Source organism: Lachancea thermotolerans (genome assembly GCF_000142805.1).
Source record: "Lachancea thermotolerans CBS 6340 chromosome G complete sequence".
NCBI classification, from domain to species: Eukaryota; Fungi; Ascomycota; class Saccharomycetes; order Saccharomycetales; family Saccharomycetaceae; genus Lachancea; species Lachancea thermotolerans.
Window position 1 is genome coordinate 407,116 of NC_013083.1, and position 25,550 is coordinate 432,665.

The following is a 25,550-nucleotide window of genomic DNA, read 5'->3' on the forward strand; positions in this document are numbered from 1 at the left end:
GGTGGTAAGTTTGTCGGCAGTGCCACCTAGTTTATAACACTGCATTTATTGTTAGTAACACTCGCATAGAACTACTGGAATACTTTCAAAGGCCAACATACCTTCTTTATCATTTCTAGGTCAAACATGGAGCCGAGGTTTTCGTCTGAAAGTTCGACTTCTTCTCCATCGACAACATCAAACAACTCGGAGGTTTGGGTTTCATTCTTTCCAACTACCGCTAAGCATATGATATTTCTAGTACCTTCTTTTATACCAAAGCGCCTGAAGGCCTCGCCGATATTGGAGGTCGGCGACAGCGAGAGGATGCACTCTGAATGTAGCGCTTTTGTCCTGAGCCTGTTGTACTTCCACTCAATTAGTGCTTTGTAGACCGCTGAAAACAACTGCTCACGGCAGCAAACGCACGATGCGTCGATCACAGCGAAAGGCATTGTGCCAACCTTGCTGCGGAGCTCCTCTATGTTTTTGACGTCTCGAAAGAGTGAAACACAAACTCCGCGCGTATCGAACTGCGGTATGGATTCGTAAGGCATGTTTGGGTTAACGCAACAGTCTGACTGGCACGTAGATGGCAAAGTGTGGCCAGTGTATGTTGCCAAATTATAATTCAATCAAGTATTAGAAAATTTCAATGCAAATAAAACCTTCTAGATATGTGAATCTCTGAACGCCAACTTAAGAGTATGAATTATGGATGATACGGCAGACGTTTGGACCGAGGTACTCGAAGAGAAGAAAGTGGCACCGCCGACGGGCCCACAAGTTGCTTCCCACGTCTTCAGCGCTCCCATGCCCAAGGCTTCGGAAGAGCTTGAAAGTATGATGGGAGTTGCAATGCCCCAATTGGAATCCGGCGCCAGAAAACCAGCTGGCGAGGACATGAACCTGTATGGGCTGCTAGATATGGTACCCAAAGGGAGAAAGCTCCTGGCCGAGCTGCTCTCGGGTCCTCATACAACCGGTGATGTTTTCCAGCACTACGATAAGAGCGCCATTCACAGGAAACTGGCCGATAAAGTCGACCAATGGATTACTGAGGAGGAGGCGCAGGGGAAGGAATCTAACAGGAACCTTGCAGGGCTTCGCGGTGAATACTCTTCGGCTATTTTTTCCTGGAGCTCTGCTAACAAGAACAAGGAAAGGGTTGCATCCGCCGGCAAGAAGAGTGCTTCTCCCAGTACTGGGTCGCAGAAGACTGTTAATGAGCAGTTATACAGCAAAGCTTACGCAGCAATAAGCGGGCTTATTGCACAGAAAAGGGACGAAGAGCGGAGGAGAGAAAGAGAGAGAGCGGCCGCCTCCAAACCGCCTGCATCACCAGCAGTCTTTAAAGCCGACCCGCTGCAAAAATTCGAAGCGCGCGCTCTGCCCCGAGAACACAAGAAAAAGCCCAAGCAGGAGAAGCACAAGCGGTCAAGTATCCTCTGGTTCTGGAAGGGAGGGCCGCAGAAGAGCAAGGATCAGGCAGGCAGATTGCGGGACGATCATCGCGACGCAAAGCCAGCTAGTGAGCCTGGTATTACTAGCACGCCGAGAGCTTCCTCAGATTCCACGCCACGCCCTAGGAGCGAGTCGCAGACACCTGAAGCAAGCGCCTCTAGCGTCAGCGCTAGCCAGACCCCTCAAACATACCTTCCTCCAAGTCCACCGCACACCGGCGCTAGTCCTGCGGGGGCCTCCAGCGACGAGGAATCGCTTTTCGGGGACTTCGAGTCATCTACAGGACTGCAAGCTGTGGACGCACCAGTGACACCGCCGGTAGCGCCTGAGCACACGGGCACAGGCGCGGCTCAGGCTATGCTCTCTTTCGCTCCCCTGCAACCCAAGAAAAGAGACAATTCGTAATCATAACTACCTGCATAACATATAAAAAAACCATACACACTGCGCTTCACGGCTGCTTGCCGAACGTCAGCTCTCTGTTTCCGGGAAATGAAGAGTGCCCTCGCGACGCATGGGGCTTAAACACATATCGTGCCGGATTCTCAGACGCCGCTCTCACTCCCGAGACCGGTTTTTCTTCCAGCCTAGCTTGCTTGACGGCCTCTTCGTATGACGGCGGCTCACTAGGCACCTCGGACTTCTTGCGATCGGCTCTCATGTCGCTTGCTTTAAAGCCCGGAATGTGCAATATAATACTTGTCACTTAACTTTCAAGCTGAGTTACTAGAACTTGAACCTTACAAACAGCAGATGAAAGACAACTGCCCAGTCGCAAAGTCTGGAGCAAACACTGTACTTAAACTTAAACGGACCTACGCGGCGGAGCTTTGCTTAGAAACCACTGACGACCCTAAGTTACCGAAGTCACTACTTTCAAACCTTCATACTGGCACGTGATCGGGCATCGCTGCTAGATGAAGTCAAAATTTTCGACAATGTACAAGATTTCGCTAGTGTAGTGAGAGTTGGAGCATTGAACCCAGGATACATCCGCCGCCAATATGTCTTCTCCGTGGTCGAATAACTCTAGAAAACTCAGCCAGCCCGTCTTGCAGTTTGTGCGTGGAAAGAGAACCAAGGCCAAGGGAGCTCTGTCACCCGCTGTGCAGAGAGTGATCACGCAACTGAGCGTGATGTCTGCGGGCCGCAAGCAGCCCAAGATGTTGAAGCTTTCGCGCGAGGATCTTATCAAGCACCAAACCATTCAGAACTGCTGGTCTATGTACCAGAGAGAATTGCGCGAAAAACGCAATGAGCAGCTGAGGCTGCAGTACAAAAGCACGGAAAAAGCCATGACTCTGCTGGAGCAGCTCGACCCAGAATTATTCGAAGCCGCGAACGCGAGCGAGGCTGGAAAGCGGTTTCCCTTAGAACTGAAGGTCCCCACCGAGTTTCCTCCCGACCAGGTATGGTACTACAACTACAAGCCCAAGGAAGAGCAGTAAGGCGCGCGCCTCCCCAAGTAACGAGTATCACGGAAAAAACGCCCTGTAAATAAACCCGGAAGTCCGACACACCGTGGTGGGTCCCCGACTATCCACCCGTCACCACCTAGTTCATAAATTTTATCGCATCCCTCGCCATTGTGTATAATAAGAGGAAAACGTCGTAGCGGCCGAGTGCGCTCGTTGGCTGCCCGCACAGGGCAGTCGCACTGCTGCTCCCAATAGTACAGACGCCTCGAATCCTAGCCGGGAGCGGGCTTCTCGACCGGAGAAGAGCACGTATCGAGCGACTACTACACAGATAACTATCCGAAGAATTTGACACTTTACAGACAATCAAGAGCACCCTCTTCTCGCGCGCTCATAGGTTCATTGTTGCAGGATGGCCCGCACGATCCTGGGATATATTGCTGGATGGTACGTCTGTTCCATTGCACTATCTTTATACAACAAATGGATGTTCGATCCTGAGCGCGGTCTGAGCGTACCGTATCCCATCTTGGTAACAATGATGCAACAATGGATTTTGTGGGGCATCTCGTGGGTATACCTGAAGTCCAAGGGCATAGAACAGGTGGTTGAGCAATCGCGGCAGCAGCGGTGGAAGTTCTACCTGAAGTTCATTATCCCCGCGGCACTAGCCACGGCGGGAGACATCGGGCTTGCAAACGTGTCCTTCAAGTTTATCACACTGACGATCTACACCATCGTGAAGTCATCAAGCATTGCATTTGTGCTATTGTTCGGGTGCTTGTTTAGAACCGAGATGTTTCACTGGCGATTGGCGTGCATTGTCGCGGTCATGTTCGCAGGCGTGGCCATGATGGTATACAGGCCTAGAAGCGATGGCGGCGGACCCGCGGACGAGCACATAGTCCTGGGTGTGATGCTAGTGCTGGGCAGCAGCATGCTCTCGGGGCTCCGGTGGGTATACACGCAGCTAGTCCTGCGGAAAGTTGATGCTAACGTGGACCCAAGCGTGGGCGAAAAGAAAAAGAAGAGTCCCGTTGAGACGATCCACCAATTGACGCCAGTCATGGGCCTCGCGCTGCTAGTGACCACGCTGGCCGTGGAGAAGCCTTTCCCCGCTGTCTTTCACTCGCCTCTCCTCCAGATTGAAGACCACACGTCGGCCCTTTCGCTTGTGCGGGGATTTTTCCTGCTGCTAACGCCTGGAGTTTTGGTATTTCTCTTGGTGGTGTGCGAATTTGGTATCCTACAGCACGCGCAAGTTCTCACTCTGTCCGTGGCCGGCGTATGCAAGGAGGTGATCACTATTCTTGCCAGCATGCTTGTGTTGAGGGAGACCCTCAGCGGGTTCCAGAACTGGCTGGGGATGGGCGTCATATTGCTTGACGTATGCTACTACAATTTCTACCGGTTCAGCCAGAAAAAGGGTGCTTCACAAGAGTCCAGTGACGACGCGTCCGAAGTTCTTCTTCAAGAATTTGAACTAGAATCAAACAAGCAGATCCCGGAGCTGCAGAAAGTCTAAGCATAGTTTCCGCGAGCACTTTCCTGAAGGGGCACCCCAGTGATACTGAGAGCGCTCTCTGCTCTGGCGAAGAGCCTCTATTTCCGGCACTTGGCGCCGTAGGGCGGTCATTATACGCCGGCTTTGCATTCCCAACCCGATGACAGCCGTCGTCTCTCCTCTCGCAGATTGCCTCGCCAGCTAAAAAACGTGCTCCGCGAACACAATATCATAAGGTGGGGTCCTGCTGAGACTCATGGCAAACAGAAGGCAACTGGCGCATTGTGTCATGAGTCAAAGAGCCTCTGCGGCGCGCAACGGGTAAAGCGCAAAACACGCAGAGCTCATACGTTGGCCTTACTGCACACCGAGCTTCTGGTCCGCAGTTACGGGCTGAGGAAGCTTTGGACAGGAGTTTATCCGCCGCAACGACCGCTTCGCCAAACGCAGCGAAACCTCTCTTACAAGACACAGTCGTCCCCAAATTGAATGAAAAGCTTTAGCAGAGTCATTAGAGCCTACGGCTGCGCTCCAGCAGAGAACCTGGCTGTGATCCGAGCCTGAAGAGACAAATCACAGGCCCTCGCGGACTTCTTTCTTGCACGTGAGGCCCGATGCTCGTGTGCCGATGAACGAAATATCTCTCGCATAGAAAGACAAATTTAGGTCTTTGTCTCTGTACATCGTAACTAGTGCCGAGTAAGCTAAGTAAGGTTGGGTTTTTAGAAAATTTTAGCTCTCCCCACCTAGATAAGAGGACGAAAGCTAGGTCTCCAGTAATTATAACATCAAAAGAGCACGAGAAAGAGCGAAAGCTGTCAAGATGCCTTACGTTTCGCTTTTAAAACCTAGCCAAAACAAGATCCTGGTGTCGATCGCGGAGAAAGTCAAGGAGTTCTTCCGAAATTTGGCGGATTTTGTGGTTGCTGGTGACGGTAACTCCAAGGATGCGAAGAAGGACGTAGAGGAGGGAATTAACGAGGCCGAGGAGGTTAAGAACAGCCCCGAGAAGTCCAGATCTCTCTTTCCGGCGCAGAATAATGTGGACAAGAGCCTCGAGCTGGCACCGACGATTGTGCCTTGCGCGTTGGACCTCTCAACTTTGCAAAGCCCTATTTCCATGACCAAGACCCCCGAAGGGCACCTGGACTGGCAGCTAATGGCCCCTTCGATGACGGGCGACGCAGCCGGACCCAATGGTCCTCCGAGCTTCGCTCCCACGCTGAATTCCCCGGAGAGCATTGAATGTAAGACCGAGGACGACGAACACGGGTGCTCGGACAAGGACCAGAAAAGGTTTGTGTGCCACTACTGCAATGCCAAGTTTTACATAAGAGGGTACCTGACTAGACACATCAAGAAACACGCGGTCGAGAAGGCTTACTACTGCCCATACTTCAACGCGGACGCCCCCAAAGACCAGCGCTGCCACACGACGGGCGGGTTCTCCAGAAGAGACACCTACAAGACACACCTGAGGTCTAGGCACTTTATTTGCCCCAAGGGCGTGAGAAGCCAAGAAAAAGCAAAGTCTTCGGGCCGCTGTGCCCACTGCAATGAGCAGTTTGACAAAACTGACGACTGGATCAAGAGCCACGTCGAGGCAGGCGAATGCAAGGGCCTTCCTGACGGCTTCAAGGTGGCAGTTAAGAGCAGCAGAAAGACGGGCAAGTTGAAGATGATCAAAACCTCAAACGGTCACTCGAGGTTCATTTCCACCCAACAGTGCGTCATTGAGCCCAGCGTCATGCACAACAAAGAGGCGCTTGAGGCTACTGCCATCGTGATTGACCAGTCTAAGAATAATGGAAACCCCCTTGAGTCTACCGTGCTCACCACCAATGATAACAAAATTATGCTAAACTCGGAGCATTTTCAAGGCGCTTCTAAGACAAAGAAAAACAACAAGGTTTCACCAAAGAAGCCCGAAGTGGCGAGCCTGGACGGACCACAGGACAGTTTTTTCAATTATCCCAACAGCCAGGCCTCCCTGGGAACTGCACAGCCTCACCTACAAAGCTATCCCTTCAGCCAGGTCACGCCTGTCAAAGAGACTTCTTTGGATGAAGGCTGCTTGTCGATGGACCCATCGCCGACCGAGGACGCAGGCCTTGAGGCGGTTAATTCTTCATCGTCCGCTTCCTCACGTGTGTCTTTCCACGACCATAACGTCAAGGACAACCAAGCCAGCTCTATGCCTTACCCTAATGCCCACGACGATTTTTTCCAGTTTCCACTGGATATTGACCAGTGCCCCATGAACCCCATGTACTACGAGCGCCCTGTGCAGTCGCATAACGAAGGGCTTGCAAGTGAAGGCTCTCAAATTAACGAAACACTCAATAAACAGATGGATGCAGTTGTGCTCAGTGAAAGACATTTTAGAGAGAACCAGCAGTACTTGAACTTTTACAACTACACTTTTGATTCCCACCTTTGATGAACGAGTGCACTGACGTGCCAATGCAAAAAGCCGGCCCGTTGGCTCAGCCATGCTGCAACTAGCAGCTCAACGCTGTTACGGGAATTCATTTCGTTACGATTTTGTCGTTATTCTATTGGTTTTAAGATAATTATTTACAGGGTGTAATTAGGGTTAGAGTTTTATTTAAGAGCTTTCAGGGGTGTCGCAAACAACAAACAAGACATCTTGTTGGATCGAAACGGTTGTTCGAACCAGTACAATCAACCACCATGATTCCTTCAAGTCTTGCATATTCGCTGCATGTCAGGCGCGTTCGTAGCAAATTATCTGTAATCGTTTTTGGTAGAGATGAGTACTTTGCTCATCTACAGATAGGTAGGTAATACACGTAAAAGAACTGAACAAGGGCAAGCAGGAGTGCTTGACAGATTCCGGGCAAGCTGACTGGTGTGCGAAAACATCTTGGGATATTAGATTTTAAGGACTGCATGGTAAACAAATGTCAGAGGACCAGGAAGAACTGAATTTGAACGAGCTCGTGGGTAACCTACTCGCAGCACACAACGAAGAGGCTGAGGCTCCGCAGCTGGAACAAGGCTCACTTGATGAGTTAGACGAAATCCCCGAACTCCCGGAACAGACCGGAAGTCAAGATGCAGAACTCGGAGACGATGATTTGGCCGCTGTGGTGGCCCAAGCTATTGGGGGCATGGAGGAGCCTGAAAGTCAGAGATCGGCTGAAGCTACGACGGAATTACACGGTGACCAAATACAGGAACTGTCTGAAGAAAAAGACCAGCCACAAAGCAAAGAAGAAGAATGGGCCCAAATTCTTCAACAGGGTCTTTTGCAAGAAAGCCAACAACAGCATCCTGATCAGTTGGAGGAATCCTTAAACACCGGCGATGGAGCTAATGAGAACTTGGACCATGAAGATGAAGCCCTGCGAAGGGCTATTCTTGATTCCTTGCAAGCGCTCAGTGTAGGCGAAAATCAAGGCGTACCGACAAAATCGCATGATGAGCCGAAAGTTAAGCACAAGAGCAAGAGCAAGGATACTCACAAGGACAAGTCGAAGGAGAAGAAGAGCAAGAAGAAAGACGCTAAAAAGCCCACAAAAAAGAAGTCTTCGAAGAAAAAGAAGGACTCGCTGAAGAAGAACAAAGAGGCTCCTAAAAGTTCTTCTTTGACGAGGCAAGGCGGCGATGATGACATCCTGAACTTCGAAGATGTAATCAAAGGCTTTATGGAGCAAGGCGCAGTCGAACCTGCTGACCAAGAAACTACCAACGCTAGTGGGCGTCGTACGGCGGGGACGGGAGACGCAACTGACGCAGAAACACAAGCCTTTGTCGAGGCCACGCTGCGAGCTTTTGAAAGCGAGCTGCTTTCTGGCACAACCTCAGCACCTAGTACCAAAACAAAAAGCACACAGAAAAAACCACTGTTAGCCGAAGATCGATCTGTTGTAGCAAGCACTCATGGTCACAAGACTACGAGAATACCGTCTCATAATTCGTCGGCCTCCAGTTCTAAGAAAAAGAGCTCAGAGTCATCCAAAAAGAAGAAGTCTTCGAAGGGAGATAGTCGGCGAAAAGAGGGTTATAACGAAGATGACTTCTCCAGAGCTTTGGCTGAAATGGTCAATCAGGTTGTCAATACTTCAATTTCTGATGTACAACCAAGAGTTTTGACACAACCTGAAGGACCACTGGTGCCGCAAGGCGCTTTACCTCACACGGCTGTTGAGCCGGCCTCTGATCAGCAGAATACTGAAAGGACTGAGGCAGCCGACGCGATGGGTGGAGCAGGAGATATATCAATGCTCAATAACTCCCAGTTACTTCAGGAGCATGAAAGTTTTGGAGCAGACTCTACTTCGAATACGTTCCCGCCCTCTGGAGCTTCTGCCGGAACACAAGTCGGAAATGAGGTCCTGGACACAGCCTTACCAGAAGGCGGTTCAATCAGCAGAAACCCTGACGTTGACTTGGTGAGTTTAACAGAGGGTTTGGATCTCAATCAAATAATGCAAAACGCTATGGCTTTAGCTTTCCAGGGGCAGTCAGGGGAGCAGATGAACCAGTCTGCTGTTGACGACTTCAATCGCCAACTTGGTGGCATTAATTTGTCGCAGCTGTTGGATAGCTCGATTGGGTCCACCAAAGCGAAGAAAAAGGCAGCAAAAGCTTCCAAGAAGAAAGATGCGACAGAGAAATCGAGTTCAAAACTTCAGTCGCCTAAGAAGCATAGTAGCAAGAGCAAGAAGCATGGGGTTTCGAATCAAGAGTTAGCCGCAGCTTTAGAAGCAGGATCTTTTAGCATTCCGGGGTTCACTCAAGGTTTACCAAAAACCCTCTTAACAGCGAAGCCCGAGAAGCTTGCTAGCTCTAAAAAATCCACATCCGCCCCTCAGGTTTCTGAGAGGCAATGGAGGAAGAAGTTCAAAGCGGCAGCAACAGAAGCTGCGGCGAAAGCCAGGCGGCAAAGAATGGACAGAAACAAGGCGCAGCGCAGCAAAATGAAGGAAGAACGTCGAATAGCGCGTCAGGACAAACAGCTCAAGAAGAAAGAGAGACAAGAGAAAGAAGAGGCGGAGAGAAAAGAACTGGAAATAATTGTTGCAAAAGGACCACCATATCCTCCCGATTTGCGCCTGACGAAAAGAGGTAGACCAAAGAAACCCTTCCGTAGATACACTGCAGAAGAGATGAAAAAACGGGCGTCTATGCCATCCTTAATTGACACTGAATCTTCAAAGAGGGTAAAGAAGGACAGGAAGAAAAAGGAGAGGAAGCCTAAGAAAATTCCTCTTTCTGCCCTCAGGAAGATACCTCTATTCAATTTTATCAAAAAGCAAATGCCATTGGGCTTGCAAAGTAGGCTCAACGATATTGATGGCACTTTGGCTCGGATACCATTAGGCGGAAGCCGTGAGCTACCTAGTAGGGAAAACACACATCCCCTTCTGTCGAGCGCCCTTCAAAACCACTTGTTCAACAGTCTTCAGAACGCAGTTTTTGATGATAAAACCGCCGAGAGGGAACATGAGATCGAAACAGTAGAAACTCAAAAAACCATTATTCATCGCGAGAAGTGTTCATTCCATCCTCCATGGGCTATTCCTGAGCATCCTCCATTTGTTTTACCCACAGCCAGAAGAAAAAAGAGAGGAGAGGACGTTGATGGGAGTCTGAGAAAGTCCTCGAAAGACCGCAAACATAGATCTAAGAGTAAAGGCGCCAATTTTGTTTCTGGTAGTAAAATCATTCCAGCTTCTCTTTTCCCAATAATTAATACACTCAAGGCAGCCGCAATGGCAAGGGCAGCAGCTGGAGCAACACCTGAAGAAGCTAGTAGGCATCTAGGAAACATGTTGCGAACAGCCAGAATGACAATAGCCCAAACTCTTGCCAACGCACGGGGACAAGGTAACAGAAACTATGGCTCTCTCAAAAACTTCGATGACATCAAGCAGATGCAAGAGAAAGACCAGGCGTTGAAAAAGATTCCGATCTTCAGTTTGAGCAGCATCAAGGCCATCAAAGACGATAGTAAAAAAGACAGTTCACAGACTGCGGAACCTTCTACTATTCCGCAAAACGACGACAGCAAGGCTGTACCTGCTGTCAACGAAGTTTCTTCGAATACTGGTGAAATGCAGCCAGAAACCACTTCATCGCCGCCCAAGCAGGTAAGTAGCGAGGCGGTGGCAGATGAAAAGGAAGTATCTGAGCATGATCCTACAGCGGCGATAGGGAGCCGTTTGACTTCACCTAGTGATAAAGAGGATCAGGTGTCACCGCCTCCTAAAATTGGACTTCGGCAAAATGATGAGGATCATGAGGCAGTAAAAAGCCAAAGCAGCGTCGACTCTGATGAAAAATACTTAGTTGGAAAGAACCAAGCTGAGGAAATATCTCAGAATGCAGAGCCCAAGAAAGCTGAATCAGAGGGTCAAGGGTCCGCGCCTAAGGAAGTTTCAAGTGACCTGACCAAACCACAGACAGGAATTACACTTATCAAGACAGAAACAGGCGTTAGGTTGCCACCAGAAGAAGATGGCCCAAGGGCGAATTCGAAAGAGGGACTAAGCCAGCCGGACGACGAGCTTCCTGCTGAAATTAAGAGCGAGCTCACACGCGCAATAAACGACTTGATTATCCCGTACCCAAAGGTGAAAAAGAGGTATACAAAAACACCTCCAGTGTTGAATCTAGAGGGTTTGGTTCCCCCTGGTTCAATACCCCTCTTCAAATCTGAAAACTCTGACATTCGAACTATTGGAGGTCAACGGGAAACAACAAATACTGCAAATATTGACACTACAACAAAAAGAGCCAATCCAGCTAAACAGCCCTCCGTGGTCGAAACAAAATACGAATTCAGCCTCCCAACCAAAAACATAAGAGGGGAGCCTCTAAGAGCTATCTCCATCTTAAGAAGAGCGAAGGATTATCTGACTGGCGAAGAGCTCACGAAACTCAAGAAGTGTATCACCAACGAACGCAAGAGAAAATGGCGAGAAGCAAACGCAAAAAAGAACAAAAACCACGACCTAAGGGCGCGATTGAAAAAAAGAGCGAACGCGCTTTTCGGCGAGCAGGACTCTACGGCCAAATCCGAATGGTGTGAAACTGAGTATACCAAAAGAGCTGTGAAAGTCGAGAATGAGTCTGGGGAAGCGCTCGCGCAAGGTTCTTCCGAACCAACTACGAGTGTTTCCGACGCCGAGGTCCTTAATATGATTGCATCAACCTTTAACAAGGAGAGCGTATCCCGATCAATCGAGAAAGACATTAATGACGAGGCGAATTTAATCTTGGCTGACAAGAAACCCACTAAAAAAAGGACTACCGCTCCCACGAGGAAGCCTATTAAAATAGACGCGGAAACTACTGTACCTGCAAGCGATGCATTACACGAGGGAAACAATTTTAGGGAGAACAACACCAAAATCGCAGGCGAGCCTAATGCAGGCGAGCCTATTGATCCAATATTCATGCAAATGGGAAAGAGAGGCCGCGAAGAAGGCCACGAGAATGACACAAATGGAGCCAAGCGCGCGAAGACTAAGGGCTGCCTCGGTGCTAACATACTGAGAAGGCCTGCATATATTAATCTTGAAAACAAGTAAATAAAAGAAGGTTTTACGGAGTTTATTGCATAAATACGTCAAGTACAAATTGGAGAATGTGAAATTTATCAGAGCCGAGCATGGGGAGAAGAGATGAATGGCTCAATAAATAGGCTATCTCACCCATGAACGCTTAAAGCGTTTGTTGAGGGTTTCTCTTCTCCCATTCAACCTCTGCAGGGCATAATGGCAAGGTGACCATACTCTGGAAATCTGGCTTTGGCACCCCGTGCATGTTTGGTGTAAACTTCCATTTCACAGTTCTAATGTAAGTGGACAAAATGACACCAAGCTGGCAATAAGCGAAGTGTTCACCGATGCATCTGTGTCTTCCACCACCGAATGGCAGGTAAGGAGACGAAACACCCTTGGAGATCTTACCGAAACCATAGTCGACTTCCTCGCCGGTAGCATAAGAGGACTGGTAGTCGTTGTCCCAACGGTGGGGGTCGAAAGTGTTTGCTTTAGGGAAGTACTCGTCCTGCAAGTGGCAGTAACCTGGTGATACTAGAACAAAGTGACCGCGAGGAATGACATAGGGGGTATTAGGCACAGAGAGGTTTCTCTCAACTCTACGAAAGATGGAGTGCAATGGGTGGTGCATTCTCAGAGTCTCCTTAATGGTCTGGTTCAGCAGTGGCATCTTTTGTAGGGCTTCGTAGGTCAGCTCGTCCTTTCCGTTGTTGAGAACCTCCATCTGTTCCTTGTACAGCTCTTCTTGCAAGTCTGGTCTCTCGGCCAAATGTAGAAGCAACCAGGCAGAGGTGGCAGCAGAGGTGTGCTGGCCACCCATCAAAACACCAATCAGCAGGTTAGCGATCTCTTGGTCGGTCATTGGGGTACCGTCTTTGTAAGTGGAGTTCTTTAGTAGAGAGTCAATGAGGTCTCTGTCCTTGATGTCGTTGTTCTGTTTTCTCTTCTGGATGAGCTTCATGTAGGTGCCAGAGATGGTCCTTTGAGCGTGGTCACGCTTACGGTAGTGCTCTAGGGGCAGGTGCGAGAAGACAAAGTTGATGGGCTTGAAGCCCTTGTCTAGGTCGGAATACAGGTAGGCAAAGTCGGTATTTAGCATCTGGCGCATTTCTTTGCCGAGCAGGGAGCGCGAGGCGGTGAAAATGGTCATCTCAGGCTGTGTCTCCATGACATTGATGGCGCCCGAGTTGTGCTTGTTCATTTCGAAGTTCTTGGAGTCGCGGAAGTACTGGAGGATCTCCTCGGAGATCATAGGCACGTACGAGCGGAATGCATCTGTGCTCAGCGCGCCCTTGACGAACTTCTTCTGCTCCATTAGACGTGAGTTGGGACAATCGTAGATCACGCCCTTGCCGAACACTGGCGTGGTCAAGTGTGTGTACGCGGCTTCCGCGGACACGTCCGCGAGCTTGGCGTTCAGCACGAACTCGTGGCCCTTAGGGCCCAGGTACACGGTCATCACGCGGCCCAGCAGCATGAATGAGAAAACATCACCGTACTTCTTCTGGCATTCCGCGAAGAACTCGTATGGCCGCATGCCGTAAGACACCGCGCTACCGACCCAAGGGATCCAGTAGAACACCAGCGGCACGCGGTCGCGGCGCATTGAGTACAGTATCTGCCATGTGATCACGTATAGGAAGGGCGCAGCGATAAGCAGCGATGCCTGCTGAGCGATTGGTAGCGCTAGGAACCACGTCAGCGCAACCTTAGCGGCTTCAATTCCCTTTCCCACGAACTTTTCTACTACTGAAGAGCTTCCAGATTCCATATTCGCCCGTTAAGTCCGCGTTTCTGTCAACGCTTTCTGTTCTTCGAGAATAAATTAGCTATCTTGAGCCCTCTGGTCTTTTCCTCGCTTTTATATACTGAACGTTAGAGCGTGTTAAACGAGCCATCGCCTGATCTTATACGAGTACATAGCCCGATACACAGAAAATTGGACAAACGAGCCTGCACGAACAATGCGATGCGCCGACTCGGACGGGTCGTGCAGATACGAGGCCCAAAAGCAGCCGACTTTTTTCTTGTCGTTCCAACCGTGGTTTTAGTGTCGTTCTAGCGCTTGTGAGAGCCGAGCAGGTAACTGGGGCAGAGACGGTGGGCGCAGCGCGCAGGATGGTAAGCAGTAGCCACGAATATTGAGCGCGGGATGTGCGGAAGCATTGGGGTCGAGTACGGCGGGGGAGAGCGCAGATTCGCGTGCTACAAGCGAAACCAAACATGGTCTGGGTCACGTGATTAGGCGATGAGGCGATGAGCCCTAAGCGATGAGTCTGGGACGGTGGATAGGGCCATGGAAGGGGCCCTAAGTAGCTGAATGTATGATTCTTGAGATCATTGGCGAGGTCCCCGGTGTGGGTTGTGGCACACCGTGGCTCGCAGGCGCCGCCCGGTTCAGGCGAACCTGATCTCAGGGTGGTAGTACCTGTCACACGCGAAGTAGGAGCGGCGCACGCCGGCCCAGTCCGGGTTCTGTGGCAGTGGTACGATCGTGTACTTGCAATCCATGCCGTAGTTGCGCACGTCGAGCTCGACAATGCGCTTGTAGACGTCGTAGCACACCTGGCGGTCGGCACCCAGCCCGTTGAAGAAGGAAAACAGGCCCTCGGGCTTGATCAGGCCCACAATGGTGTCGTATAGCTCAAGCATGTCGCTGTAGTGCTCGCTGAAGGTGTCGTAGTAGATGGCGTCGAAGAATACAGTGCCCTCGTCCAGCAGCGCAGAGAGCGAGTCCTGCCAACGTCCCTCCAGGACCACGACGTTTGGCTTGTCGTACCAGCCCTCGCTGCGCATGTGTACGAGCACGTCGGGGTGTGCCTCGCAGATGTAGTGCTTGGCCGGGCCACGCTCCTGGATGAAAGTGTCGATGATGCCCATGCCGAAGCCGATGTTAAGCACGACGGCGCCGGAGCCGCAATGTTTGAACATGGAGTCGCGCGCCAGACGCATGATGTCTGTTTCCCAGTCCATCATGACGCCGTCCTTGTTTTCCTTGGTGACAAGCGAGCCGTCGGTATACTCGAGATCTGCCTTGAGGTACGCATCCTGGTGCTCGGCGGTGTCGCGCGCGGGCGCGCCGTGCTTTTCGTCTGCCTCAGCAGTCGCATCCGCAGTCGTTTCTGCGGCCGCGGGCTCCTCGGTCTCTTCATCTTCCTCGTCCTCGTCCTCCGGGCCCTCGATGAACTCAATGTCGTCGTTGAGCTTCCGCAAAAGCAGCTCCGCGCACACGCCGGCCTCAACAACCCGTTCGTACAGTGGATGCCCGCAGCTATACCCCTGCTCGACAAGCAGATCGCCAGGGCTCTTATTCTCGTAGTCCAGGAAGTTCCAACCGGCGCCGAACTCGAAGAGCACGTCCATCAGCCGCAGCACAACCTGGCACTCCTCCTCGCTCAGCTCGTCTGGCAGTGACCGCAACAGAACGTGCAGCGGTGTGGTATTTGAGCCCGTATCGTCAGCCTCGTCCTGGCCAGCCTCGTGCGCTGCAACCTGTTCGATAGTGTATGTCGCTGGGATTCCGCTCTTGAGGAGCCGCGTGAGCTCTGCCACGTACGTCCCGTCGACGGGCAGCGTCTTGAGCGTCAAAAGCTCGTGTAAACTAGCCATTCTGGAGCTGTGCTGGCCGTGCGCTTGTGTGTGCGGAATTGGCTCTGGGATAAGCTCATCGCTCTGAAAAATTGCACGCTCAAAAAGCGCACAGCACGTAGAACTTCGGTGCTCATGTATACATTCAGGCTCGTCGAGCACGCTAAACACATATACATATCTGAGTCATTGGGAGTGAGTGTTCGAATATATTAGACTGGCGGCCGCGAGTGGCACGACTTAGGCCGCGTCGAACCGGCGCTCGGCCTCCTTCCAGTTGATCACGTTCCAGATCGCCTTGAAGTAGTCAGCCTTGCGGTTCTGGTACTGCAAGTAGTACGCGTGCTCCCAGGCGTCGATAGCAACGAGTGGCGTTAGAGGGCCCGAGACGGTGTCCTGGTTGTAGGTCTGCACCACCTCGATCTGACCGCCGTTCTCCGCGTTCTTGACGATGAAAGCCCACCCGGAGCCCTGCACGCCGGCCAGCTTTGCGTTGGTCAGCGCCTGGAGCTTGTCCAGCGAGCCGAATTGCGACTCGATTTGTCTGCCTAGCGCGCCTGCGGGAGCTTCACCGCCGCCCTGCGACTCGGGCGCTAGGTTCTTCCAGAACAGACAGTGGTTCGCGAACCCGCCGCCGTGGAACTTGATGTTCTGCTGCAGCGCAGCCAGCTTGCGCGCTAGTGGCGCGTCCTGCTGCGCGTCCCCGGTCAGCTTCTCCGTCAGCTCCCCGAACTGCTCGGTCGCCGCGTTGAATCCGTTCACGTACGTCTGGTGGTGCTTCGAGTAGTGCAGCTCGTTGATCTGGCCCGAGATGTGAGGCTCCAGCGCCCCAAAGTCCCAGTCCAGGTCTGGCAACGTCACCTTGGTGCGTCTCCCCAACACGGCCGCAAAACCCGGCGCTTTTTGCACAATTCTTCTGCTAAACATCTTGTTCTGTGTTTCGGTTACTTGATACTGCTGCTGCTGCTGTGTCAACGATCCGCTGGCTTTCTCTGTCCGTGTCGAATCGCTTTGCTGAGGGAGTTTGTTGAAGTTCTCGCGGCCCCGATAGGTTTCCTGAATATATATAAAAGACTGGGAGGTGGATGTCACTATGTACTAAGGGTCTAAAGTTGCCAAAATATAAGAACTCGGACCCGGAGATGAGTTAGAACAGCGGAGAAGCGCAAATAGCACAGGTTAGCAGGCCATGGCGAGCAAGAGAACGCCAGAAAGCTATGTTTTTCTGGAGAAACTGGGCCAGGGCTCGTACTCCACGGTTTTCCGTGCGGTGGAGCGGGCCAACGGGCTGAGAAACTACGCAATCAAGGTGTGCTCGAAGAAACACATCATCAGAGAGCGCAAGGTCAAGTACGTGACGGTCGAGAAGGACCTACTAAACCTTCTGGCGGGCGGCGGGCACCCGGGCGTGGTGCGGCTGTTTTGCACGTTCCACGACACGGACAACCTGTACTACGTGCTGGAGTTCGTGAGCGGTGGTGAGTTGCTCGGGCTGGTGCGGCGCATGGGGCGGCTGCCGGAGGAGTGGTGCCGGCGCATTGCGAGCCAGCTCGTGGACACAGTGGACTATATGCACGCAAAGGGCGTGATCCACCGAGACCTAAAGCCGGAAAACGTGCTGCTGTCGCAGGAGGGCCGCATCGTGATCACAGACTTCGGCGCCGCGTGCTGCGCGAGCGAAGGCGGCAGCGCGCCGGGCGCGGCGGACCGCGCCGCATCGTTTGTGGGTACCGCGGAGTACGTGTCGCCCGAGCTGCTGCTCCACAGCCAGTGCAGCTTCGGCAGCGACGTGTGGGCCCTGGGGTGCATTATCTACCAGCTGACGCAGGGCGCGCCGCCCTTCAGGGGCGACACGGAGCTGCAGTCGTTCGAAAAAATCGTGGCGCTGGACTATAGGTGGGTGTACGCGGCGCCGCCGCTCATCGTGGCGCTGGTGCAGAGCATCCTGGTACTGGATCCTCTGCAGAGGCCGTCGGCCAAGCAGCTCAAGCAAAATCCGTGGTTTACTTCAGTCAACTGGGACGACCGCACCGCGCTGTGGAAGGGCATCTGGGAGGTGCCGAACAAGGGCAAAAGCGGCTCTGCGCACCTGCCGAACGCGCCGTCGGGGCCTGACGCGCCTGCAGGCGGTATTAGGGTCACCAGGCGGAAGCCTGTCCAGGCAAAAAGTACAGACGCCATTGTCGAGTGGAGGAAAAAGCTTGGCCTCGGCCCCGGGGCACTGCCGTCGCCGCCTGCGTCTGCGGGCGGCGACATACCGAAGTTTGGCGGTCCTGTGCATCGTACTGTGTCCCCTGCTCCAGCTCCTTCTCCAGCGCCATCTGCTGCATCTCCAGCGCCTGTGTCGGTTCGTACTACGTCTCCAGCTCCGGCTCCCCGCACTATAAATCCAACTCCCCGCGCTATACATCCAACTCCCCGCCCTTCGCTTCCAGCTCCTCGTTCGGTATCCTCTACATCTGCCCCGCGCACACCGCCACTCGCGGCACCGCCCGTGTTTGTCAAGCGCGACATCGTGAGCATCCTAGAAATTCCCTATGACCCCAGCCAGCGCTCGATAACCCTGGCGGGCTATTCTAAAGTGGAAGATTCGGGCATTACAGCGTTTGTTACTGAAAACAAGACCAATATTCTAAAGCACTCTGCGAATCACATCGTGGCGTTAGACGTTAAAGGCCTTCTTTCATGTCAGGGCCCCAACCAGCCCGTTAGGTCGATGGTGTCTGTGTCCGACCCAGATTTGTCCATGTATGACTTCGAATTTGACGAAGTCAACGGCAAAGGGTTTTTGATACTGGAAAAATTCAAGTCGAAGCTTTGGTTCTTGTCGGCAGCATCCTCGGAGCAGGCTCTTCCAGTCAAGTTGCGCTCAATCAACAAGGACAAGCCATGGGTAGAATGCTTCTTTGCTGCTAGGAAGATGGTCGCTGAAGCTGAAAGTAGCAAGCCCAAGCCCACACGCCCTTCGAGTGCGTCGCGCCCAACATCTGCTACAAAATCGCGTCCAAAGCAAAAGATTAACTCATCTCCGAGAATGGTTGTGAGCTCGAGTCGATACGAGGTGCTGCATACGTTGTCGGGTTCTGGCGTCAAAGGCGGCGATGCTACGAGCGGCGCCAGCGCCGCGTTCAAGAGCTTAACAAAGAAGTAGACATTCACGCCTCCCTGAATCGTGCGCTTAGGCAATCGGACATTTTATTTCTCGGGGTGCAAAGAATTACATAACGATAGCTGATAGTCACAAGGTAATAGTAATGGTGGGCCTTCGGCGACGCGGCCGGACCGGTAGGTATGCAGACAATCTCTCCTCTAATCCAATACGCTTGCATCGAAGTACAAGCCTGGATCAAGAGCGGAAATGTCTGCACTCTTTGCCGCACCGTCCAATAGAAGTTCACTCATAATTTTACCTGTGCCCGGAGCGTTATTGATGCCCCAGCAGGAGTGGCCGGAAGCTACATACAGGCCTTCCATGTTGGTCTCGCCAATTAGAGGCCCGGAGCTAGTGGGCACGTTGAGGACTGGCAAGTAACACGCCTGCCTCTTGAGGATGTGACCCTGTGATAAATTGGGCGACAGCTTGGACACGTAGTGGTACAGCTCGTCGCACTTTTCACGGACAACTTCCACAGCATCACTTGTCTCTGGTAGCTCCACCAACGTGTCACCCTCACCACATACGTAAACCTCGTCCTTGCGCGCGTACATCTCGGGAGAAAAGTAGTTGTTGTGAGCGATCTTCAGCTCTGTGAAGATAGCATAAGGTGACACTGTGCCGGTGGAGGGCTTGATAGTAATGGAATGTGCTCGTAGGCCCGAGATAGGGCAGTCAGGGAGGATCTTGGACGTCCAGGGGCCCATGGCCAGCACGATCTGCTGCGCTTCTAGAGTTTCTACAGCATCCGGCTCCCCGTCGTAGTCGTCGGAGGTCGGTATGTAGGAAATTCCGGAGGCACAGCCAACGTCATTGAACTTGATTTCGTTAACTTTCCCCAGGATGAGATCGACGGCGCCGGTCTTCATGGCTTCATGCAGAATAAAGTGCGTGAATTTGTAAGGATGCACTTGGGCGGTAGAATCCGCGCCACCCAGCGAGGACCAGTCGCGCACAAGCTGTGTCCGGATCCAGTTAAGATCCTCGGGGAGCACAGGGGCGGGAGGCTGGTTCGCACCCATGCTGTAGGACTCCTGCAGCCCTTCGGGGCCCATTTCTTTGCTTTCCAGCTCGTCGTTGTCCTCGTCGTCGCTCTCATCGTCACCGTCGCTGCCGTCCCGGTCGCTTCTTGTGGTCTGGGCACATCTCTTCTTTTTAGGCACAGAACTGCGGGGCTCTTTGTTCTTCTTGCGCGTGGACAGGGTATGAGATCTGCTGTCCGCGCTCTTGGTGGAGTTCGCGTCGTCCTTGTCGGTTGCCTCCGAAACATGCTGCACGTCTGCCTCCAGCGAGACAGTGGTCAGACGGCGGTAGTCCCACTGATTCTCACCGTCGAACTCGTCGCTCAGCTCCTGGTGGAGCTGGAAACTCAGCGGCACGATCTGCTGCGGGAACGCCCAGGTGGCCAAAAGCCCACCCGCCTTGCCGGACGCGCCGCCTGCGACTCGCTTGGACTCCAGCACGGTGATGTGGTGCTTTTTAGGGTCGAACGATGGGTGGCGCGTCAGGTAGTACGCAATGCACACGCCGATGATGCCCGCCCCGACGATGACGATATGGTGCTTGCCCTCGGCCTTTCCAGAGGGCCGCGACAGAAACTCGATCTGATCAACAGTATGGGTGGAGGGGCTCATGGTATACAACTAGTAACACGGCGCTCACCAGGATCACGCGGCCTTCTCAATAAGCGTGGAAACGACTTCGAGTGCTCAATTCCTCGACTCGCACTCCAAACAGTCAAAAACGAAGCGCTCTAAAAAAAACGCTAAAACTTGGACGCCTTGGCAAGTTTCGAGGTCTTATTGCGCTATCGGACAATCTTCTTAAAAACGGTTCTGCGCGCTATTTGACTTCTTTTCTCCCTTCTGCCGCAAGTGCCTTTTTCTGCTCAGAACATAGGTAATGGTTTTTCTCTCCAACCTCTTGCGCGTGGGCCCTCGCAAAAGTGGCGCCATTTCCCATTGCAAAATGTGCTGGGTAACCACAAGAGACTGCGTTAACACAATAGCACTGGAACGAGCACGTGAATTAAACGAGTGCGGCGTTAAGCGGACAAACGACGAGCTCTCCTTGTACGAGCCATGGTGAAGTTATCGTATACCGAACAGACAGCTTGAGTCACGTGAAAGGGGGCGAGTGGGAGCTATGCCGGAGGCGGCGGTTCTGCGCAGCGGCATCGCGTAGCGGCGTGACTTGGACTTGAGAGTGTAAAGCTGCAATTCTGCTATGCAGCGAGCATGTTTCGTGACCCGCGGTTCTCGTCGGCTTCCGCGAGTTGCCTTGTATCGTGGCGCGGGCGAAGTAGTTGGCAGGATGGTTTTAGACAGCACGAAGTGGTTGCGAAGGGAGCCGGACTTCTAGCCTTTCCAGCGGCGCGGTGGGATTCAAACTCAGGGCTTCACATGACTTGCAGGCGCTTCTGGCTGTGTTTTTACGCAGCGTGAGCGCCGGCGGCTATTTGGCTTGTGTTGATCAGAGGGGAAGATAGTGATTTTCGTGAACTACATTTATGATGGCTAAGTGCGTGTACCGTTGTACGGGGCGAGCAAAGGATACGACTAGCGTTTGATAACGGAGCTTCTCAGGCGCTCCATGATTGCCCTGGGGCACTGAAGGCCCCTGAAAGCGAGCCCGCTTCAATTTCTCACAGCACAAAGGCCAGGACCAGTAGTACTATCAGAGCGACGATCAGCAGACCTATGCAGCAGTCGTTATATTTTTCCTTGTTCTTCTCGTAGACCCACTCGAGTTGCCTGCGTCCACGCGAAAGCTTACTCATGACGTTGTCGACGCCGCCGTCCATCTCCTCGAGAAGCATGCCCTGGTCCTCGAGCTCCTGGCCCATGGTTGATGCCTGCAGGTGGAGGTTTTGCATGGTCTGGTGGATTGTGTCCAGGTGTTGGTCCTGCTCTTCCATCATCTGCTCCTGAAGCAGGTTGTTTCTGGGGGAAGAAGGGTCTTCAGAGGTTTCAGGGCTGCCGTCTCCCTGTGCGCTTCGGGAGGACGACGTCATATGCGTCTTTAGCCTGGCTAGCTCTCGCTTGAGATCCTGCATGCGGTTTTCTCGCGCCAAGATGGTCGCGTTATCGACGAATCCTTCTCGTCTCATTACCATGATACTAGAGTCGAGTTCTCGTACGGTCTCTTCTAGATCTTCCAATATGTCCCGCACCTCTTGGTCGAGTTCGTGCCCTGCATCTAGGTACTGGGCCAATCGGCTGGCCTGCTCACGAGTGTCGTTAAGGACCTGCTCAAAGGGGTCATCCATGGTTGAAGCAGGTGGAAGCAAATGTTAGGTTTCGAGAGCCTCCCCGAATTGTGAACCAAGTCAATAACTACTGAGATGCCAATACAATTTTAGAACAGGGCATCTTGTCGTGCAAGACGATGTGAGCGGCTCGTTCTCCTCGCTTGGGCTCTAATGCCTCTCGTCTTCGTCAGAGCCCCGTAGAATCGGCGCTTTGGGCGCCAAGCGCTACCAATGATGCGTTTTACCCCGCAAATCTAACCCACTAACCGCAGGCGTTGTTTCGGACGCAAGAGCGTAAGACCTTGTAAAAATTGTTGTAGAGAGCAGAACTAAGGTCCGTGGTCTCCATAGAGCTACAGAATTCAAAGTATGTTACACTCCTCGGAAGCTAGCGGGTCGGCAGTTAGGTTTCAAACTCTAGGAATAAACAGCTGTCGTGGGTTGTTTGCTTACTTTAAAATTTACTAGTATTTAGGTCAACTGAACGTTTTACAAACTGAAAATTCACAGATACAAGCGATGGATCCAGAACAAGCACCAAAGCAGGAGAGCCCACAACCATTCAATGCCGATAGAGTCGACTTTGCCGAGACCATCGGTGGGTCTCACACCCGCAAGTATCTAAATCAGCATGTAACACCTGCCCTTCTTGAAGGGATGCGGCTTGTTGCCAAAAACAAACCCAGCGATCCGCTCAGATACCTAGGTGAATACCTTATCAAAGCGGGTGAAGACCAAGACCAGCCTACAAACAGCAGCAGTCAGCCAAACGGCTCTGCTTCTCAAAACTAAATACAGTTGACGATAGAAGACGTTATTATATTCATCACTCATATAGCTTTAATACTTCCTCCCTTTAAAACCTCAGAACCTTTCCTCCTCCAAAGCCTCAAGGTTCATCATTTTTAGACCATAGCCGCAGAGCATGCTCAGAAGCCCTAATCTCCAGCCGCGCCAGAGTTCATGTGTGCGTTCGCGCTCTTGCAATGTAGCCCAAACCCCCTTGTACTTCCTTGGGATTATTATCATGTTGTCTTCGTGAACAGGGAAAGGATCGCGTGCTTTGCCCCGCAGCAGGTACCACGTCTGCGCGCGCCTTGAAAGGTTTTCAATCGGCAGCCTAACAAACAGCTCCACCATCTTTGACATGAACTCCAAGGTGTTGTACCACATAGTTTGAGAGTACTTGTCAATGTTAAACAGATGGTAAAGCGTAACACTCGTCAGCTTGCTGAAGAGGGTAGTGGCAACAGAGTCACCGACTTTGAGGAGGACCAAATCCAGAGGAAGGTTAAAAGCATGCTGTCTCCAAGACCATTTTCTCAACAAGTTTCGCAGACTCCGATCTCCGACCTTCACAGACGTAATAGTTAGTCGCGTGCGAATTATGTCAACAGGCAAAAGTACCAGACCTGTGAAGACGCTAGCACTAATAGTCAGAATCACCGATTTCTGCGTATCTGTGGAATGCACTATGTCAATGAAGAAGGGGTCTGGTACCTGGAAAACGGGACTGAGCAGACCGGTGAACCACGCGTCAAGCGTAACAGACAAGAAATTGTAGATGAAGGTAGTGTTGTTCGCTCTCCAGAGACCGCGAGTGCCTTCCTCATCCATCACAGAATTCAGCATGTCCATGGTATGGAGGGACTCGGGTTGTATTTTCTTCGTGAGGGTGGGCACTGAATGCTCAGTATGGTGCTGATGGCTTGCGGACCCCTCGATTTCTTCTGCTTGGTTACCAATGTCCGCTCTTGGGAAGTATTCTATTTCCTCTTCATCGTCTTCCACTGAATCATCAGCCTTTTCCTCTTCAACCTCCAGAGTAATCTTTGAACGGTCGTCGGGTTTGATGAGATTGAACTCACCTACTTGCAGAAGGAATCTGGCAACCTCGAAGGGTTGCTGGATCAAGTGTCTGAAGTAACGCTTCAGGAACTGCTCTAGAAGCTGAGTACCGATGGCCCTCCACGACCTCCAATTGAGCAGGTCACTCCACTCCATGTCGGCCAAGGATTTTTGTGCTTCTTCTGCGGAGGACTCAGGATCCCGCGATGGGTTTTTAAGGCCCGTAGTAAGCTGCGAAAGCATTCCGGATTCGCGCAGTTTCTTAGTAACCTTCGATTTTGATTGTGACACTATGTTCAGCCTGGAAGCGATGCTGAACCCATGATTATCGATGACCCCTTGATCTGGCTTGAAGACCGAACTGTAGCCGGCGTTAAAAGTATTCGGATCATAGTAGGGTCTGAGCTGCTGGTGAGTGTTGACCTCATCCATCTCGCGCGCTTAAACTGAAAACCCCTCTCCACCTTAGCCAGCAATTTCAAAGGTATCTTCGATTCAAAATATCATTATTAGTTGAGCTCGTTAATTTGTCGCCGTCCCAAGGTACTACGCGGAGGACAATAAGAGATGAGCCCGCAGAACAGGGCGTAAATAGGGTGCCCAGGAAAGAATGCGAGCTCGCAAGCGCCCGCGCAAGCACGCCTTCCGTGGCACCAAAGACTAGCAAATCTGTTTCAATGCAGTGACCACACAATCGCAGCTAATCCGAGCCGTCGTCGGAGTTGTTGGACGGCGTAAAGCCGTAGTTATCGGCCACGTTCAACGAAACTACGCGTCTACCGTTGGTGTGTTGGTTGCGTAGCATGCTAGTAATGCGATTCATTTTTGTAACCGGCGGTCGCCCAGCCTGGGTGAAGGTGGCAGCCGAGAGCGCCAGGTTGGTTTCGACGGCCTTGTATTTCTCGCGCAGGGCGTAATCAATGCGCATGTCCAGCTCCAGGTGGTCCTGTCGCAGTTTTTGTAGGTCCTCAGCGCGTTCGTGGAGCCTGGCGGTCGCGCTGGCGCACCGCGTCTCGAGCACGGCAAGCTCCTGCTTCTTGGCGACTACCTGCAACCCGAGAGCCTCGAGCGAGCCATGCTGCTCCTTGAAGCGCCCTAATTCTTCATTTAAACGCTGAACCTCTGCCGCAGCCCCGTGCTCCGGCGGCTCGCGCTCTCGCGCGTGCTCTTGGGCAGCAACCGCAGCATCCTGTTGCCGCGCGAGCTGCTGTATAAGCTCTTCGAGCCGCCTGACGTCCTGCGAGGACATCAGAAGGCTCTTCAGGTGCTTGTTATTGTTGGTGCTGCGGGTCACAAGCCCCTCGAGGTTCAGCTGCGTTTGCGTGAGCCTGAGGTCCATCTGCGAAACCTGAGAGTTCAGAGACTCATTGCCATCCAGTAAGTGCCTGATACCTACCACAACCTCGCCTAGGTCCTCTTGGTAGCCCTCTATGGGGCTGGGCGGCACATCACGTGCATCCTCACTCCCGTACGCACCGTTCACTGCTGCGTCCTCGCTCGAGGCGCGGCTAATTTCAGAGAGGCCACTCCCACTGCTGGGGACTTTTTCGTCCGGCGCTTGTTCACTCATGCTCGGGCGCTAGAGACAGCTTCTGTGTCACTCGACAAGAAGCTGGGTGATAATCCGTTGGCTAGATCCATATTTGATTGTCATGGCCTAGGAATGCAGTTTCTATGTTTCCGTATTATATGATTATACATTCCGGGGTTTAGATGTGACTGTTTTCATCTTAGCCCAGACATCATTTATTAACCCATACATTCAGTGAAATATCGCTGTTGAAGAAAATTAAATAGAATTGATGCGTGG

The 25,550-nt window shown here is 52.2% G+C and overlaps 15 protein-coding genes across 15 annotated transcripts; 7 read left to right on the forward strand and 8 right to left on the reverse strand.

Annotated features, from left to right (window-relative positions):
• Positions 1–71: 71 nt before the first annotated feature.
• Positions 72–536, reverse strand: CGI121 (Cgi121p; the record flags this gene model as incomplete). Its single annotated transcript, XM_002555210.1, has 1 exon — positions 72–536. One exon carries the CDS (start codon positions 534–536, stop codon positions 72–74), a length of 465 nt encoding a protein of 154 aa, XP_002555256.1.
• Positions 537–693: 157 nt separating this feature from the next.
• Positions 694–1,848, forward strand: LFT1 (Lft1p; the record flags this gene model as incomplete). The annotated part of the gene is made up of 1 exon (XM_002555211.1): positions 694–1,848. One exon carries the CDS (start codon positions 694–696, stop codon positions 1,846–1,848), a length of 1,155 nt encoding a protein of 384 aa, XP_002555257.1.
• A 599-nt stretch (positions 1,849–2,447) lies between these two features.
• MRPL28 (mitochondrial 54S ribosomal protein mL40) lies at positions 2,448–2,891 on the forward strand (the record flags this gene model as incomplete). The annotated part of the gene is made up of 1 exon (XM_002555212.1): positions 2,448–2,891. The coding sequence occupies one exon, from the start codon at positions 2,448–2,450 to the stop codon at positions 2,889–2,891; it is 444 nt and encodes a 147-aa protein (XP_002555258.1).
• A 382-nt stretch (positions 2,892–3,273) lies between these two features.
• YMD8 (Ymd8p) lies at positions 3,274–4,386 on the forward strand (the record flags this gene model as incomplete). Its single annotated transcript, XM_002555213.1, has 1 exon — positions 3,274–4,386. The coding sequence occupies one exon, from the start codon at positions 3,274–3,276 to the stop codon at positions 4,384–4,386; it is 1,113 nt and encodes a 370-aa protein (XP_002555259.1).
• Positions 4,387–5,188: 802 nt separating this feature from the next.
• Positions 5,189–6,805, forward strand: STP1 (Stp1p; the record flags this gene model as incomplete). The annotated part of the gene is made up of 1 exon (XM_002555214.1): positions 5,189–6,805. One exon carries the CDS (start codon positions 5,189–5,191, stop codon positions 6,803–6,805), a length of 1,617 nt encoding a protein of 538 aa, XP_002555260.1.
• A 484-nt stretch (positions 6,806–7,289) lies between these two features.
• Positions 7,290–11,927, forward strand: SPP41 (Spp41p; the record flags this gene model as incomplete). The annotated part of the gene is made up of 1 exon (XM_002555215.1): positions 7,290–11,927. One exon carries the CDS (start codon positions 7,290–7,292, stop codon positions 11,925–11,927), a length of 4,638 nt encoding a protein of 1,545 aa, XP_002555261.1.
• Positions 11,928–12,060: 133 nt separating this feature from the next.
• Positions 12,061–13,671, reverse strand: ERG11 (sterol 14-demethylase; the record flags this gene model as incomplete). The annotated part of the gene is made up of 1 exon (XM_002555216.1): positions 12,061–13,671. One exon carries the CDS (start codon positions 13,669–13,671, stop codon positions 12,061–12,063), a length of 1,611 nt encoding a protein of 536 aa, XP_002555262.1.
• A 626-nt stretch (positions 13,672–14,297) lies between these two features.
• RMT2 (protein-arginine N5-methyltransferase) lies at positions 14,298–15,509 on the reverse strand (the record flags this gene model as incomplete). Its single annotated transcript, XM_002555217.1, has 1 exon — positions 14,298–15,509. The coding sequence occupies one exon, from the start codon at positions 15,507–15,509 to the stop codon at positions 14,298–14,300; it is 1,212 nt and encodes a 403-aa protein (XP_002555263.1).
• Positions 15,510–15,728: 219 nt separating this feature from the next.
• SOD2 (superoxide dismutase SOD2) lies at positions 15,729–16,415 on the reverse strand (the record flags this gene model as incomplete). Its single annotated transcript, XM_002555218.1, has 1 exon — positions 15,729–16,415. The coding sequence occupies one exon, from the start codon at positions 16,413–16,415 to the stop codon at positions 15,729–15,731; it is 687 nt and encodes a 228-aa protein (XP_002555264.1).
• Positions 16,416–16,677: 262 nt separating this feature from the next.
• PKH3 (protein kinase PKH3) lies at positions 16,678–18,639 on the forward strand (the record flags this gene model as incomplete). The annotated part of the gene is made up of 1 exon (XM_002555219.1): positions 16,678–18,639. The coding sequence occupies one exon, from the start codon at positions 16,678–16,680 to the stop codon at positions 18,637–18,639; it is 1,962 nt and encodes a 653-aa protein (XP_002555265.1).
• Positions 18,640–18,797: 158 nt separating this feature from the next.
• TDA3 (Tda3p) lies at positions 18,798–20,276 on the reverse strand (the record flags this gene model as incomplete). Its single annotated transcript, XM_002555220.1, has 1 exon — positions 18,798–20,276. One exon carries the CDS (start codon positions 20,274–20,276, stop codon positions 18,798–18,800), a length of 1,479 nt encoding a protein of 492 aa, XP_002555266.1.
• A 1,010-nt stretch (positions 20,277–21,286) lies between these two features.
• Positions 21,287–21,910, reverse strand: TLG1 (Tlg1p; the record flags this gene model as incomplete). Its single annotated transcript, XM_002555221.1, has 1 exon — positions 21,287–21,910. The coding sequence occupies one exon, from the start codon at positions 21,908–21,910 to the stop codon at positions 21,287–21,289; it is 624 nt and encodes a 207-aa protein (XP_002555267.1).
• A 501-nt stretch (positions 21,911–22,411) lies between these two features.
• On the forward strand, positions 22,412–22,684 carry SDC1 (Sdc1p; the record flags this gene model as incomplete). Its single annotated transcript, XM_002555222.1, has 1 exon — positions 22,412–22,684. One exon carries the CDS (start codon positions 22,412–22,414, stop codon positions 22,682–22,684), a length of 273 nt encoding a protein of 90 aa, XP_002555268.1.
• Positions 22,685–22,756: 72 nt separating this feature from the next.
• UGO1 (mitofusin complex protein UGO1) lies at positions 22,757–24,172 on the reverse strand (the record flags this gene model as incomplete). Its single annotated transcript, XM_002555223.1, has 1 exon — positions 22,757–24,172. The coding sequence occupies one exon, from the start codon at positions 24,170–24,172 to the stop codon at positions 22,757–22,759; it is 1,416 nt and encodes a 471-aa protein (XP_002555269.1).
• Positions 24,173–24,440: 268 nt separating this feature from the next.
• Positions 24,441–25,310, reverse strand: KLTH0G05324g (KLTH0G05324p; the record flags this gene model as incomplete). The annotated part of the gene is made up of 1 exon (XM_002555224.1): positions 24,441–25,310. One exon carries the CDS (start codon positions 25,308–25,310, stop codon positions 24,441–24,443), a length of 870 nt encoding a protein of 289 aa, XP_002555270.1.
• Between the last annotated feature and the right edge of the window lie 240 nt (positions 25,311–25,550).